General features: G+C 41.9%; 1 protein-coding gene across 1 annotated transcript in view; it reads right to left on the reverse strand.

Annotated features, from left to right (window-relative positions):
• Positions 1-842: 842 nt before the first annotated feature.
• The window catches only part of CFAP47 (cilia and flagella associated protein 47), an 874,184-nt gene continuing 859,039 nt past the window's right edge, over positions 843-15,987 (reverse strand). The window contains exon 65 of the mRNA XM_069757658.1: positions 843-1,202. Within this exon, the coding sequence (XP_069613759.1) occupies positions 993-1,202 (210 nt within the window). The 3' untranslated portion in view covers positions 843-992. The remainder of the gene's footprint in view (positions 1,203-15,987) is intronic.

Raw genomic sequence — 15,987 nt, forward strand, 5'->3', positions numbered from 1 at the left:
TATTTTGGGCATGCTTGGAGACTATGTTTGAGTCGTCGCAGCTGCTAGACAGCCTGAATACATGTGGGGGTTGCCTGTTTGTTAGGGAATCCCACATGTATTCAGGCTGTCTGGCAGCTGAAAATCACGCAGCTGCGGTGACACAAATGTAATCTATGAGCATGCCCAAAATACGCGGAGACCACCCGAGCATGCTAGGAAAACCCAAACACTGAGTAAACTCGCTCATCACTAGTGCCTGTTCTTCTAAACAAACACAATTAATTTTTCATTAAGGACCAAAATATCTATGTCTTTTAGGGGTTTAAGGGGATAATGTATAAAACCCTGTGGTATTAGGAGATTAAAGAAGTAGTCCAGTAAAAACAAGTAATTGGAGGGTTGTGGGATTTCGCTCTGCATGCTGGGATCCTACAACCTGGAAGTCAGATTCTTTTTGGAAACATTAAGGAGTAATTTACACACTTTTATCAATATTTTTTTTTTAGAAAAGTCCTCAGTTTGGGGCTGCCAACTCTTAAATATTAAGGGAAGTCCAAGACTGTTTATATAGTTACCCCTACATGGTCTGCATAATGTGATTTGAACATAGCATAATATGGTTTATGATAAGATGTGCAGCCTCCTACAACTCTATGCTGATATCTTTGACACTGAGATAGAGGAAGGGGTAAAACAAAGAGGTAATATGACTTTAGACTTAAGATGACAGAAAAAATACGTTGTCTGATTGATGTCAGAAGCAGCAAAACAGCCAGCTGTATAAAGACTTTGTATAGACACTACAGCAGCAAAAGTGATAGTTTCGTAATTTTGCTTTTATTAACCAAATAGAGAAGTAAAAGACAAAATTCAAAGGAATATATAGCCTTTAACGTAATAGGTGAAGCAAAAAATAAAAACACAGTAACAATTATAATCGCTTTAATGCAAATACATGGGCTGTGAGATATATTTTACATAATATAAAAGTAATTTAATTTACAAGGAGTTTATTTTGTTTTAAAAAGTAAAGATCCTCCCTTAACTGGAGATGACACTGCTGTTGTTGTAAGTTTAAGGTTCTCTTTTAGAAAGTTACGTTTTTGATAAGTCAATGGTTTTCTGATCCCTTTGGAACATATTTTAGGTGAGACATTTGTAGGTGGACTGGTTTTTGGAGGAAGTCCATTGATCTCATATGTCCATTGCGTAGATGATGTCTGCAAAAGCAAATAAAATAATATGAAGAATTGAATGTTACTCATACATAAGATTTTTGTTCATGATAAATCAAATCCCATGAAACACAATACGTATTTCAAATGAGTTGTTATCCTCGTGTTTGTGTGGTTTCCACTGGGTAATCTGGTTTCCTCCCACGTTCCAAACACATACTTAATGGAGAATTTAGATTGTGAGCCTCAAGTGGACAGCAATGAAAATGTATAGCATTAAATAAACAAACTTAATTAATGAATAATGATAATACTTTTACATTTCCCATAGTGAAGCTATCCAACACATCACTCCTGGGTGCCATTGAACCTACATATGGTTCTTTTGGCATGTGACCCATCAGTCTCATAATCATGACCTATTATGAGGAGCTATATATTATCAGGTATGAGGCATTTTGATCCAGTTATAATGTGAACACGCAGGAACCGTTAAAGAAGTATATGGCTTTCACAGTTACTTTGTACACTGAATGGCTGACACTGTTATGGAGCACTGTCACTGGTTGTACTATAGTAACATCTTGGCTTTCACTGTTATGGAGCAAGGTCACTGGCTGTACTATAGTAACATCTTGGCTGTCACTTTCATGGAGCACGGTCCCTGGCTGTGCTATAGAAACATCTTGGCTGACACTGCTATGAAGCCCTGTCACTGGCTGTACTATAGTAAAATCCTGGCCGCCGCTGTTAGGGAGCACTGTCACTAGCTGCACTATAGTAACATCTTGGCTGTCACTGTTATGGAGCACTGTCACTAGCTGCACTATAGTAACATCTTGGCTGTCACTGTTATGGAGCACTGTCGCTGGCTGTACTATAGTAACATCTTGGCTGTCACTGTTATGGAGCACTGTCGCTGGCTGTACTATAGTAACATCTTGGCTGTCACTGTTATGGAGCACTGTCACTAGCTGCACTATAGTAACATCTTGGCTGTCACTGTTATGGAGCACTGTCGCTGGCTGTACTATAGTAACATCTTGGCTGTCACTGTTATGGAGCACTGTCACTGGCTGTACTATTGTAACATCTTGGCTGTCACTGTTATGGAGCACTGTCGCTGGCTGTACTATAGTAACATCTTGGCTGTAACTGTTATGGAGCACTGTCGCTGGCTGTACTATAGTAACATCTTGGCTGTCACTGTTATGGAGCACTGTCACTAGCTGCACTATAGTAACATCTTGGCTGTCACTGTTATGGAGCACTGTCACTGGCTGTACTACAGTAACATCTTGGCTGTCACTGTTATGGAGCACTGTCGCTGGCTGTACTATAGTAACACCTTGGCTGTCACTGTTATGGAGCACTGTCACTGGCTGTACTACAGTAACATCTTGGCTGTCACTGTTATGGAGCACTGTCGCTGGCTGTACTATAGTAACATCTTGGCTGTCACTGTTATGGAGCACTGTCGCTGGCTGTACTATAGTAACATATTGGCTGCTGCTGTTATGGAGCACTGTCACTGGCTGTACTATAGCAACATCTTGGCTGTAACTTATGGAGCACTGTCACTGGCTGTACTATAGTAACATCTTGGCTGACATGGTTATGGGACACTGTCAATCACTGCACTATAGTAACATCTTAGCTGACACTTATTTAGCTCCATTACTGGCTGTATTATAGGACCTTTCTGTAGAAGCCTCTGTCTGTACCTGCTATTATTATTATTATACATTTTTTTATAGCGCCATTTATGGTGCTTTTCATGTGAAAAAGGGGCAAATATAGACAAATACAAAAAACAAGGCACTAAGAGGTACAGAAAGAAAAGAGGACCCTGCCCTCGAGGGCTCACAGTCTGCAGGGGATGGGTGAGGATACACTAGGAGAGGGTAGAGCTGGTTGTGTGGCAGTCCAGTAGGTTGAAGATCACTGCAGGCTGTAGGCTTGTCGGAAGAGGTGAGTCTTCAGGTTCTTTTTGAAGGTTTCTATGATAGGCAAGAGTCTGATGTGTTGGGGTAGAGAGTTTCAGAGTATGGGGGAAGCATGGGGGAAGTCTTGGATGCGGTTGTGGGAAGAAGACATAAGAGAGGAGCAGAGAAGGAAATCTTGAGAGGATCGAAGGTTGCGTGTAGGTAAGTACCGGGAGACCATGTCACAGATGTATGGAGGAAACAGGTTGTGGATGGCTTTGTATGTTATAGTAAGAGTTTTGAATTTGAATTGGAGTCTCTGGACGATAGGAAGTCAGTGAAGGGCTTGGCATAGGGGAGAGGCTGGGGAATAGCAGGGAGACAGGTAGATTAGTAAGGCAGCAGAGTGTAGGATGGATTGGAGTGGTGCCAGCGTGCTGGAGGGGAGGCCAGAGAGTAGGAAGTTGCAGTACTGAAGGTGAGAGATGATAAGGGTGTGCACTAGTGTTTTTGTGGTTTCGTGGTCAAGTAATGCACAGATCCAGGAAACATTTTTGAGTTTGAGATGGCAGGAGGAGGCAAGGGCTTGGATACAGTTAGGGCCAGAAATATTTGGACAGTGACACAATTTTCGCGAGTTGGGCTCTGCATGCCACCACATTGGATTTGAAATGAAACCTCTACAACAGAATTCAAGTGCAGATTGTAACGTTTAATTTGAAGGGTTGAACAAAAATATCTGATAGAAAATGTAGGAATTGTACACATTTCTTTACAAACACTCCACATTTTAGGAGGTCAAAAGTAATTGGACAAATAAACATAACCCAAACAAAATATTTTTATTTTCAATATTTTGTTGCAAATCCTTTGGAGGCAATCACTGCCTTAAGTCTGGAACCCATGGACATCACCAAACGCTGGGTTTCCTCCTTCTTAATGCTTTGCCAGGCCTTTACAGCCGCAGCCTTCAGGTCTTGCTTGTTTGTGGGTCTTTCCGTCTTAAGTCTGGATTTGAGCAAGTGAAATGCATGCTCAATTGGGTTTAGATCTGGAGATTGACTTGGCCATTGCAGAATGTTCCACTTTTTGGCACTCATGAACTCCTGGGTAGCTTTGGATGTATGCTTGGGGTCATTGTCCATCTGTACTATGAAGCGCCGTCCAATCAACTTTGCAGCATTTGGCTGAATCTGTGCTGAAAGTATATCCCGGTACACTTCAGAATTCATCCGGCTACTCTTGTCTGCTCTTATGTCATCAATAAACACAAGTGACCCAGTGCCATTGAAAGCCATGCATGTCCATGCCATCACGTTGCCTCCACCATGTTTTACAGAGGATGTGGTGTGCCTTGGATCATGTGCCGTTCCCTTTCTTCAAACTTTTTTCTTCCCATCATTCTGGTACAGGTTGATCTTTGTCTCATCTGTCCATAGAATACTTTTCCAGAACTGAGCTGGCTTCTTGAGGTGTTTTTCTGCAAATTTAACTCTGGCCTGTCTATTTTTGGTATTGATGAATGGTTTGCATCTAGATGTGAACCCTTTGTATTTACTGTCATGGAGTCTTCTCTTTACTGTTGACTTAGAGACAGATACACCTACTTCACTGAGAGTGTTCTGGACTTCAGTTGATGTTGTGAACGGGTTCTTCTTCACCAAATTAAGTATGCGGCGATCATCCACCACTGTTGTCATCCGTGGACGCCCAGGCCTTTTTGAGTTCCCAAGCTCACCAGTCAATTCCTTTTTTCTCAGAATGTACCCAACTGTTGATTTTGCTACTCCAAGCATGACTGCTATCTCTCTGATGGTTTTTTTTTTTTTTTAGCCTCAGGATCTTCTGCTTCACCTCAATTGAGAGTTCCTTTGACCGCATGTTGTCTGCTCACAGCAACAGCTTCCAAATGCAAAACCACACACCTGGAATCCACCCCTGACCTTTTAACTACTTCATTGATTACAGGTTAACGAGGGAGACGCCTTCAGAGTTAATTGCAGCCCTTAGAGTCCATTGTCCAATTACTTTTGGTCCCTTGAAAAAGAGGACGCTATGCATTACAGAGCTATGATTCCTAAACCCTTTCTCCGATTTGGATGTGGAAACTATCATATTGCAGCTGGGAGTGTGCACTTTCAGCCCATATTATATATATAATTGTATTTCTGAACATGTTTTTGTAAACAGCTAAAATAACAAAACTTGTGTCACTGTCCAAATATTTCTGGCCCTAACTGTATGTGGCTTGAAAGAGAGGGCAGACGACATTCTCCCCCCTCTGGAAAGAGGTTAATTCTATGATATATAAGCTATTAAATAAACGCATTACATTAAAACCCAAAAATGTATTTCTTCACATTCCAATCTGGACAAATGACAGGGTAGCCAACAAATTAGCTCAATTTATTATAGCAGCAGGGAAATCCTTGATCCCGTTACACTGGAATTCCAAGACAATACTCACGGCCAGCCAACTACATGTTAAAATCGAACAATTATATCACATTGAAGAATTAGCTGCAAGAGTCAATCACAATTTAGATAACTTTAACCGCATCTGGAAACCTTGGACCCACTACAGAACACAACAAACATTTCTTTCAGAAATAACGCCTTAAACTGATAACCTATCAACCCAGGGTGCCACTAACCCCCCACCCCCCTGACTCCCCAACTCTTCTACCCCTTCCAATCATTCTCCAACTCATCCCTTTTTCCCCCCAACATACATGCTGTTCTACCTCCTTTATTGGCCTATCTTCCTAAATATATATCAAGAGTAGAGGTTACTTTATTTGATAATAAATGACGATATGAATCTGATAAATAGCACTCAAGAAAATTGAATCAAACTGAACTCTTGTATTAGTCACTATTTTCTAAAATTGAACTATGTTATTGTCATTTCATTGAAGTTGATTGTATAAACATAAACTTTTCAATAAAAAGAACATTGAAAGAAGAAAGAGAGGGCAGAGTCAAAGATCACCATGAGGCACTGAGCATGCGGGACTGGGTAAAGTGAGCAGCCATAGACATAGATGGATAGGTCTGGTGGAGGGGTAGAGATGGGGGAAAGATGATGAATTCTGTTTTGTCTATGTTCAAAAAAAGCGAGCAGAAAAGAAGACCGAGATAGCAGACAGTGTGGGATTTTGGTGAGTAAGGAGGTGAGGTCAGATCCGGATAGGTAGATCTGCATGTCATCAGCGTAGAGATGATTCTGCAGTCCGTGGGATTCTATGAGCTGTCCCAGGCCGAAGGTGTAGATGGATAAGAGTAGGGGTCCTAGAACTGAGCCTTGCTATGTAAGCAGATTTTGTTTTATTTAAATAGTGATATGCAAACATTTTGAAAGTACCTGTTATGGAAGTACAATGGCTGTATCTAATACAAATGCATGTGCATTTCATTCTTAAAGAGGTACTGGAGCTATCACTGAAAGGGAACTTCTCTGTATTTTACATGAGCACTTTTATGGGGGCAATCAGGCTGCAACTGGTATAAAAGCACCCTGCAATAACTGCTATGGAGTACTGCAAGTGAGTGTAATTTGGAAGCACTCTGGCTCTTATTCCTATTCGTGAAAGCAATGCCGTTACAAGTCTTCGACTGTAAACTGACACTCAAGGAACGAATACACTGGAGTTAGTTGTGCTTAATCCATTACGTCGTGCATGCCAATTAATGAATTAGGCTCCTCCATAAATGTTTGGCCTTTACATAGTGTATTTTCCAGTGGCTTTGATTTGAAATGTAATAGTTATTAACAAATATAGCTCTATGTTTTAATTGAGAGTAATATTTCTAATGCCTCATACTAGTCCTGCATATTCCCTTAGCAAACTGAGCCAACATAATTTAATGCATACTAGTTCCATAATTCTTCAGAACTGCAAATTACAATAGACACATTTCCATTGCAGAAGATTATATTATACACTATTTCCATTGTTTATATAATTCACAAGTAAAAAGAATTCCAACATATATTAGATATACACTGCACAAACTGTGACCAAAATGGGCTCTATTGGAATATTAAAATATATATATATTTTACATGACTGAACTGTAAGTATTGTCAATAAATCTGAAGAGGTCTAATAAAATAAATGAAAACTTGGTTTCTCAATCCTTAAATATAATGCCTGGTCTACAAAATAACTATCATTTACAATGAAGATGGCTATTCATATATTATATAACAACAGGGGAAGAGGACAAGAGAAAAAAGTCAGAAAGAGAAACGAGTAAAAACGAAAAGTGTTAGATAATAACGTAATAAACTTTTAATCACTACACATTGGCCTATTACATTTTCGCAGTATTGTTTTCTAATATTTTTTATAATTGTTCCATGAAAATATGCTCCAGGTTTTATTAGTGAAATTTAAAAACATTATATTAAACTCAATGAATTTGTCTGCAGTAATTATTACATTTTCACCAGTTTTATGTATTCTGTACAGTAATAAAGATGATTTATTTGTGGGATATCACTATTATTTGTTAAGCACTTATTAATAAAATCATAAAACTTAATTTAGTGTTATTTCATGTTCATCAAATAAGCTATGTTTTCCAGTCTTTAAAGAGGCAGTCTGGGAAAATAAAAATGTATCTCAATCCACCTTCTTTCTAAAAGTATAAAGGGTCATATCTTCCTGTTCTTAAGTGTAATCTCATGTGATGTTAGTACTTCTCAAGGTGACCTCATGTCACAGGGCTATTACTGCTCTTGAGTGCTTCCCCACCCTACTGTTATGCTACATAAGAAATCAAGGGGCATGGCTTGTGTCTTGCTGCTTATTATGCAAGTCTGGACCCTGACGTAAGGTACCGTCACATTTAGCGACGCTGCAGCGATATAGACAACGATGCCGATCGCTGCAGTGTCGCTGTTTAGGTCGTCGTGTGGTCGCTGGAGAGCTGTCACACAGACAGCTCTCCAGCGACCAACGATGCCGAAGTCCCCGGGTAACCAGGGTAAACATCAGGTTACTAAGTGCAGGGCCGCGCTTAGTAACCCAATGTTTACCCTGGTTACCATTGTACATACTCACATTCTGGTGTCTGTCCCCCGGCGTCAGCTTCCCTGCACTGTGTCAGCGCCGGCCGGCCGTAAAGCAGAGCACAGCGGTGACGTCACCGCTGTGCTCTGCTTTACGGCCGGCCGGCGCTGACACAGTCAGTGCGGGAAGCTGATGCCGGGGGACAGACACCGGAATGTAAGTATGTACTGTTTTTTTTTTTTTTAACTTTTACAATGGTAACCAGGGTAAACATCGGGTTACTAAGCGCGGCCCTGCGCTCAGTAACCCGATATTTACCCTGGTTACCAGTGAACACATCGCTGGATTGGCGTCACACACGCCGATCCAGCGATGACTGCGGGTGATCAGCAACCAAAAAAAAGGTCCTGATCATTCCCAGCGACCAACGATCTCCCAGCAGGGGCCTGATTGTTGGTCGCTGTCACGCATAATGATTTCGTTAACGATATCGTTGCTATGTCACAAAAAGCAATGATATCGTTAACGAAATCGTTATGTGTGAAGGTACCTTTAGGTTTTCTCTGGGTTTAGTGTGAGCTTAATGTACCATGTCCCTTTCTATCTTGTTCTGTTCTGCCTAACTACCTCTTTACAGCTTCAACACAATCTGTTATTGACATCTCTCTATTTCTCCAGCTCCCACTACAAGCTCCTTGACAGCTACAAAAGTGCAGGCAATGCAGTGTTAGGAGGAGGAAGAACATCAAACCCACAAATGGACTATAATAAGCCTTTGTCAGAGAGCTATCAAATAAATAAAGTAGCACTCTGTAGTACTATAGCATGTAAACATGAAATATTTGTAATTTGAATTGCATTACTGCTCTACATAATAAAAAAAACATGGAGATGCTTAACACATAATTTGGCCAATACATGCATGCCCAGCAGCCAACGAGAAGGCGATCTCCTGTTGCTAGGAACCTCTAATGCAATCCTCTCCTAGGCTGAAGCCTGCATTTATGAGTAGGTTGAATCCTGCTGTGCATGGTCAGAGCCAATGTACAAATAACAACAGACTGATTGTCACTTCCAAGCGGAAAACTGATGTGCACAGGTGCAAACTAAGAGTAGCCATTTTTTCGTATTTTATATATTTAATGTTTACATGCTGTAGCACTACAGAGTGCAACTTTACTTGTTTGCTAATAGGAGAGGATTCACAGGAGATTGTCTTGTCATTGGCTGCTGGGCATGAATGAATTGGCCAAGATATGTGCTAAGCATCTCCATTTTTTCTTATTATCTAGAGCAGTAATGCAATGCAAATTTCATATATTTCATATAAATCTCATATATTTCATGATTACATGCTTTAGCACTACAGAGTGCAACTGTATTTGTTTGTTAAGAGGAGAGAATTCACTTTAGATAGGTTTCCAGCAACAGTAGATCGATTGTCATTGGCTGCTGGGCATACATGAATTGGCCAAATTATGTGCTAAGCATCTACATTTTTTCTTATTATCTAGAGCAGTAATGCAATTCAAATTTCATATATTTCATGTTTATATGCTGTAGCACTACAGAGTACAACGTTGTTATGTATAGAGATGGCTACTCTTAGTTTGCACCTGTACACATCAGTTTTCTGTTTGGCAGTGAAAGTCAGTCTTTTGTTATTTATACATTGATCAGAGAGCTGACTTACATATTAAGCAATAAAACACAAACCACAGCACATGATCTGTGATATAGCATCCCAGAAGTGAGGAGGAAATACTCAAAAGTAGCATCAGTTATGTGATGAGACATCGCAGTTAGTGGTAGAAATAGCACATTAAGCTGCATATAAGAAAGGAAGAAGGATATAATAATAATAATAATAATAATCTTTATTTATATAGCGCCAACATATTCCACAGCGCTTTACAGTTTAACAGTTTCAAACACAACAGTCATAGGTAACAACGTTAGCAATACAATAATAAAGCAAAATATAACGATCCTGCTCGTGAGAGCTTATAATCTACCATACGGTGGGGGAGATACAAAGTACAGGAGTGTATTTACAATGATGCATTTACAATGATGGTCCAGCCATCTTCAGGGGGCGGGGGGGGGGGGGTAGATGGAGATAGTGAATGGGCTACACACACAAACATAAAATTACTTTGATTAGTTAATGTGGTAGGCTGCTTTGAACAAATGTGTTTTGAGGGAGCGCCTAAAACTATGCAAGTTGTGGATGGTCCTAATATCTTGGGGTAGAGCATTCCAGAGGATTGGCGCAGCATGGGAGAAGTCTTGGAGTCTGGAGTGGGAGGTACAGATTAGTGCAGAGGTTAGTCGAAAGTCATTTGCAGAGCGCAGCGGTCGGCTAGGCCGATAGACAGAAATGAGGGAGGAGATGTAAGGGGGTGCCGCACTGTGGAGAGCTTTGTGGGTGAGAACAAGTACTTTGAATTGTATCCTGTAATGAATGGGCAGCCAGTGTAATGACTGGCAAAGAGCGGATGCATCTGAGTAACGATTAGCCAGATGGACAACCCTGGCTGCCGCATTAAGGATGCACTGGAAAGGGGAAAGTTGAGTAAGGGGGAGGCCAATTAATAGAGAATTGCAGTAGTCCAGGTGAGAGTGGATTAGGGCGACAGTGAGGGTTTTTGTTGTTTCCATGGTGAGAAAAGGGCGGATTCTAGAGATGTTCTTTAGGTGTAAGCGGCATGAGCAGGCAAGAGATTGTATATGGCAGGTGAAGGAGAGATCGGAGTCAAACATAACACCCAGACAGCCTGCGGCTAGGGTGTTATTATGGTGCCACCCACGGAGAGGGAAATGTCAGATTTACGGAGGTTAGTAGAAGACGGGAGCAGAAGAAGTTCAGTTTTGGAGAGGTTGAGTTTCAGATAGAGAGCGGACATGATGTTGGAGACGACAGACAGTCAGTGGCCTTCTGCAGTACAGCGGGGGTAAGGTCAGGGGATGACGTGTATAGTTGTGTGTCATCAGCATAAAGATGGTACTGAAAGCCAAATCTGCTGATGGTCTGTCCAATTGGAGCTGTGTAGAGGGAGATGAGAAGGGGGCCAAGGACTGAGCCCTGAGGTACCCCGACAGTGAGAGGAAGAGGAGATGAAATGGAGCCAGAGAACAGAACACTGAAGGAGTGGTCAGAAAGGTAGGAGGAGAACCAGGAGAGAGCAGTGTCCTTAATGCCTAGTGACTGGAGCCAAGCGAGTAGGAGAGGGTGGTCAACAGTGGTTTTTTTTAGTACTGGAGTGATGATAGAGTGTTTGAAGGAGGAGGGGGAAATGCCAGAGGAGAGGGAGAGATTAAAAATTGTAGTTAGGTGAGTTGTGATGACTGGAGAGAGAGACTGGAGGAGGTGTGAGGAAATGGGGTCGGTGGTGCATGTAGTCGGGCGAGAAGAGGAGAGGAGCTTGGAGACTTCTTCTTCTGTGATGGGATTGAATGTGGAGAGTGAGCCAGGGGAGATGCAGGGAGGGATGGGAGTCATTGCAATTGGTGTCTGGGAGCGGATTTCCTGATGGATATTGTCTATTTTCTCTATAAAGTGGGAAGCCAGGTCATCAGCACAAATGTCTGTGATAGGGTCTTGTGCTTTTGGCCTGAGGAGGGAGTGAAAGGTGTTAAAACGTTTCTTGGGGTTGTTGGATAGTGAGGAGATCAGGGTGGTGTAGTATGACTGTTTGGCGAGGTGAAGGGCAGAGTTATAGGTTCTTAACTTAAATTTGAAATGTATGAAGTCTTCTGGTGTGCATGTTTTCCTCCATAAGCGTTCAGCACTCCTAGAGCATCGCTGGAGAAATCGGGTTTGCGACATGAGCCAGGCCTGTTTCACTCTGTGTTTGGAGGTTCTGAGGGTGAGGGGAGCTACTTGGTCAAGGGTGCTTCTAAGAGTGTCGTTGTAGTGATATACAGCCAGATCCAGACAGGAAAGAGAAGAGATTGGGGACAATGAAGAGTGTAGGGAGTCTGAAAGTGTATGAGGGTTAATGGCATGTAGATTTCTGAGTGTGTGTAAGGTAGGAGAGTGCTGGGGTGGGCGAGGAATTGTGAGTGTGAAGGATAGAATGTTGTGGTCAGAGAGGGGAAGCGGTGAGTTATCTAGGTAGGAGATTGAACAGAGCCGGAGAAAGACCAGGTCCGGGTGTTACTGTCTTTGTGTGTTTCAGAGGTTGAGAGCTGTGAGAGGCCTAGAGAAGTGGTTAGTGATAGAAGCTGGGATGCAGATGTGGAAGTGGGGCTGTTAATGGGGATGTTGAAGTCTCCCAGGATAAGGGTTGGTAGTTCTGAGGACATGAAGTGCGGCAGCCAGACTGAGAAGTGGTACAGGAAGTGGGTGGGTGAGCCTGGGGGCCGGTATATGACCGCTACTCTTTGGGAGAGGGGACGAGAGAGCCTGATGGTGTGGACCTCAAAAGAAGGGAATGAGAGTGATGGAACTGGGGGTATAACCTGGAACGTGCATTGTGGGGACAAGAGAATGCCGACTCCACAACCAGGTCTGTTTGTGGGTCTTGGGGAATGGGAGAATTGTAAGCCACCATGGGAAACGGCAGCAGGAGAGACAGTGTCAGAGTCCTGGATCCAGGTTTCAGTGAGGGTAAACAGATTCAGAGAGTTGTTCACAAAGTAGTTGTGCAGGAAAGGAAGCTTGATACATATAGACCGTGGTGTTATGATTTGGTAATTCAGTACCACAATGGACATAGAAGTCAGAGCACATACAGTGACCTGACAATAACCCAAAAACATAGAACGAGCTCTGAGACGTGGGAACTCTGCTGACCGCAATCCCTAATCCTCTCCAACCACACTAGAGGCAGCCGTGGATTGCGCCTAACGCTCCCTATGCAACTCGGCACAGACTGAGAAACTAGCTAGCCTGAAGATAGAAAATAAGCCTACCTTGCCTCAGAGAAATACCCCAAAGGAAAAGGCAGCCCCCCACATATAATGACTGTGAGTTAAGATGAAAAGACAAACGTAGAGATGAAATAGATTTAGCAAAGTGAGGCCCGACTTTCTGAACAGAGCGAGGATAGGAAAGGTAACTTTGCGGTCAACACAAAACCCTACAAACAACCACGCAAAGGGGGCAAAAAGACCCTCCGTACCGACTAACGGCACTGAGGTACACCCTCTGCGTCCCAGAGCTTCCAGCAAGCAAGAAAAACCAAATAAACAAGCTGGACAGAAAAAACCGGAAACAAAAATAACACAAGAGCAACTTAGCTATGCAGAGCAGCAGGCCACAGGAACGATCCAGGAGGAAGCTAGTCCAATACTAGAACATTGACTGGAGGCCAGGATCAAAGAACTAGGTAGAGTTAAATAGAGCAGCACCTAACGACTTCACCACATCACCTGAGGAAGGAAACTTAGAAGCCGCAGTACCACTTTCCTCCACCAACGGAAGCTCATAGAGAGTATCAGCCGAAGTACCACTTGTGACCACAGGAGGGAGCTCTGCCACAGAATTCACAACACCGTGGATTCCAAAGGGCACAATTGAAAGAGAGAGATGAGGGAGTGCAAGTAATATTAATATAGTTAGTATGGTTTGAGGTTTGAGGATATGAGGCTGTGTACTTTTCTTTTAGACAGAAGGTAGATTGAAATACATTTTCATCGCTCTGAAATACTCAGTTAGATATCAGGTATACAAATTTTAGTAGTAATGGGAGTAGCATATAGGGTATATAAAGTGCCCAATGCACGGTATGCCCATTGTTGTGAATTCTGCTCTTGGGCTCCCTCCGGTGGTTATGAGTGGTAGTGCTGCTGTCTTTGGATCGCAGCATTTATCAGGTGTGTCCACTTGTTGCAATTTGGACTGGGCTATTTAGTCTTGCTTGATTCTTTAGTCAGTGCCAGTTGTCCATTGTTTTTTGGAGGATTCACATCCCTACCTGGTCTCTCCTGTTTTGCTGTTCATTTCAACAAAGATAAGTTCTGGCTTTGTTTTTGCTGTCCACATGCTGTGGGCCTTATAGTTCAGTGCATTTTCATGTTTTGTCTTGTCCAGCTTGGTCTGTGTAAGGATTTTTTCAGCGAAGCTGTATCTCTGGAGATGCAGATATACCCTCCATGTCTTTAGTCAGATGTGGAGATTTTGTATTTTCTGTGGTGGATATTTTCTAGTGTTTTAATACTGACCGCATAGTACTCTGTCCTATTCTTTCTTTTTAGCTAGAATGGCCTCCTTTGCTAAATCCTGATTTCAGTCTGCGTATGTCATTTCCCTCTCCTCTCACAGTCAATATTTGTGGGGGGCTGTCTATCCTTTGGGGATTTTCTCTGAGGCAAGATAGTTTTCCTGTTTCTATCTTTAGGGGAAGTTAGTCCTTAGGCTGTGTCGAGGTGTCTAGGGAGTGTTAGGTACATCCCACGGCTACTTCTAGTTGCGGTGCTAAGTTCAGGGTCTGCGGTCAGTACAGGTACCACCTTCTCCAGAGTACGTCTCATGCTGCTCCTAGGCCACCAGTTAACATAACAGCCCATCTATACTTATGTGCCTCTTCAGCATATCGATTTGCGCTACACGTGACCTCTCACAGGACTATGAGGCAACAGCATTATGTCAAGCTCACCTATGTTTTGCTAGTTCTAATACCGTAGGCCATGGGTAGTGGGGATGAAGAAGTATTATTGGGCATGGCATGAACCAACTCCCTTTAGTGTCCTAATCTTCTATTTTTACATTTACTTTTTTGATAGGTTATATTTAGAAAATAATTTCATTTTCTGGAGGATAATGATTGTTTTTATAAAAAAGATAGGGTCGTTGATGTAATAGGTCCTCATAAAAAGGCTGTATGCACTTTTGTAACATTTTCTGTTATTGTTCCATTGTATAAAAAATGATGCTAATATTCAAATAGAGTGACAGTAAATTCAGCAATGTCAGCACAGAGTTTCTATTCTAAGTATCTGAGTGTGTGGTATACATGTGGGCCTATGGATGACACATGGTATAGTGTTATATGGCGGGGTTTACAATCCACATATATGCTAGGAGATATCCATTATGTGTATGGTGAGCAAAGCCCCATTAACTCATTGTGAACAGGGCCGTGAAGTGAATATAGTTACAATCCAACTTCTATAATAGAAATGCTTCAACACGCAGTCCTGCAGCAAAATTCTGGCTAATCTTTAGTGCAGGCTTATACTGCCTATTAATGAACAAATGCCTGATTGTGGGAGTCTCACTTCAATCAAGCAATGTGCTGATTCCAATCTGTACAACAACACTGGTTTTAATAAGCCTTTAACCCAGAGGGGATCCTAATTGCTTTGTTAAGTGAAGCTGAAGGTGAAACGGTTTATCTTTTTTGGATTCATGGAAATGTACCCTAGGGTTATGCTCACTGTGAATATGATTCATTAACCTTTGTTAAATCTTAGTACAGATCTGAAATGCCGCCCAAATTTAACTCTATTCACATTCCTACAGAGTACATGTATTCTGTTATAGAGAATGCTGAGTTTGTGTTATTATACAAAAATAGAGGAAATGCATCAGAATGTTTAAACTCAATCTTAATGTTTTCAAGAATAAACAGAAAACGGACAAGCACATAGAGGGAGTATGTCATCATCAAAATGCAAATTCAGTTAATTAAACATTTATAAAGGTGACATAGCCTCTATAAAAATTATACCAGTAATTAACATTTTAGTGTTGGAGTTGCAGAAACATTGACTATTATTTCATTTGCAAATGTGGGCACTTTGATGCATCTTTGGTGTGATGAAGATCTTAGTGGATCATCACAATAACCAATTTGCAGTCCTTGATCTTGATTGACCATGCTCTCCTGCCAAGAGCAATCGCTGCCTAAACTCAAATTACTGTTACTACATGTGAGCACT

The sequence above is a fragment of the Ranitomeya imitator genome, chromosome 3 (assembly GCF_032444005.1).
Source record: "Ranitomeya imitator isolate aRanImi1 chromosome 3, aRanImi1.pri, whole genome shotgun sequence".
In the NCBI taxonomy this organism is placed as follows: domain Eukaryota; kingdom Metazoa; phylum Chordata; class Amphibia; order Anura; family Dendrobatidae; genus Ranitomeya; species Ranitomeya imitator.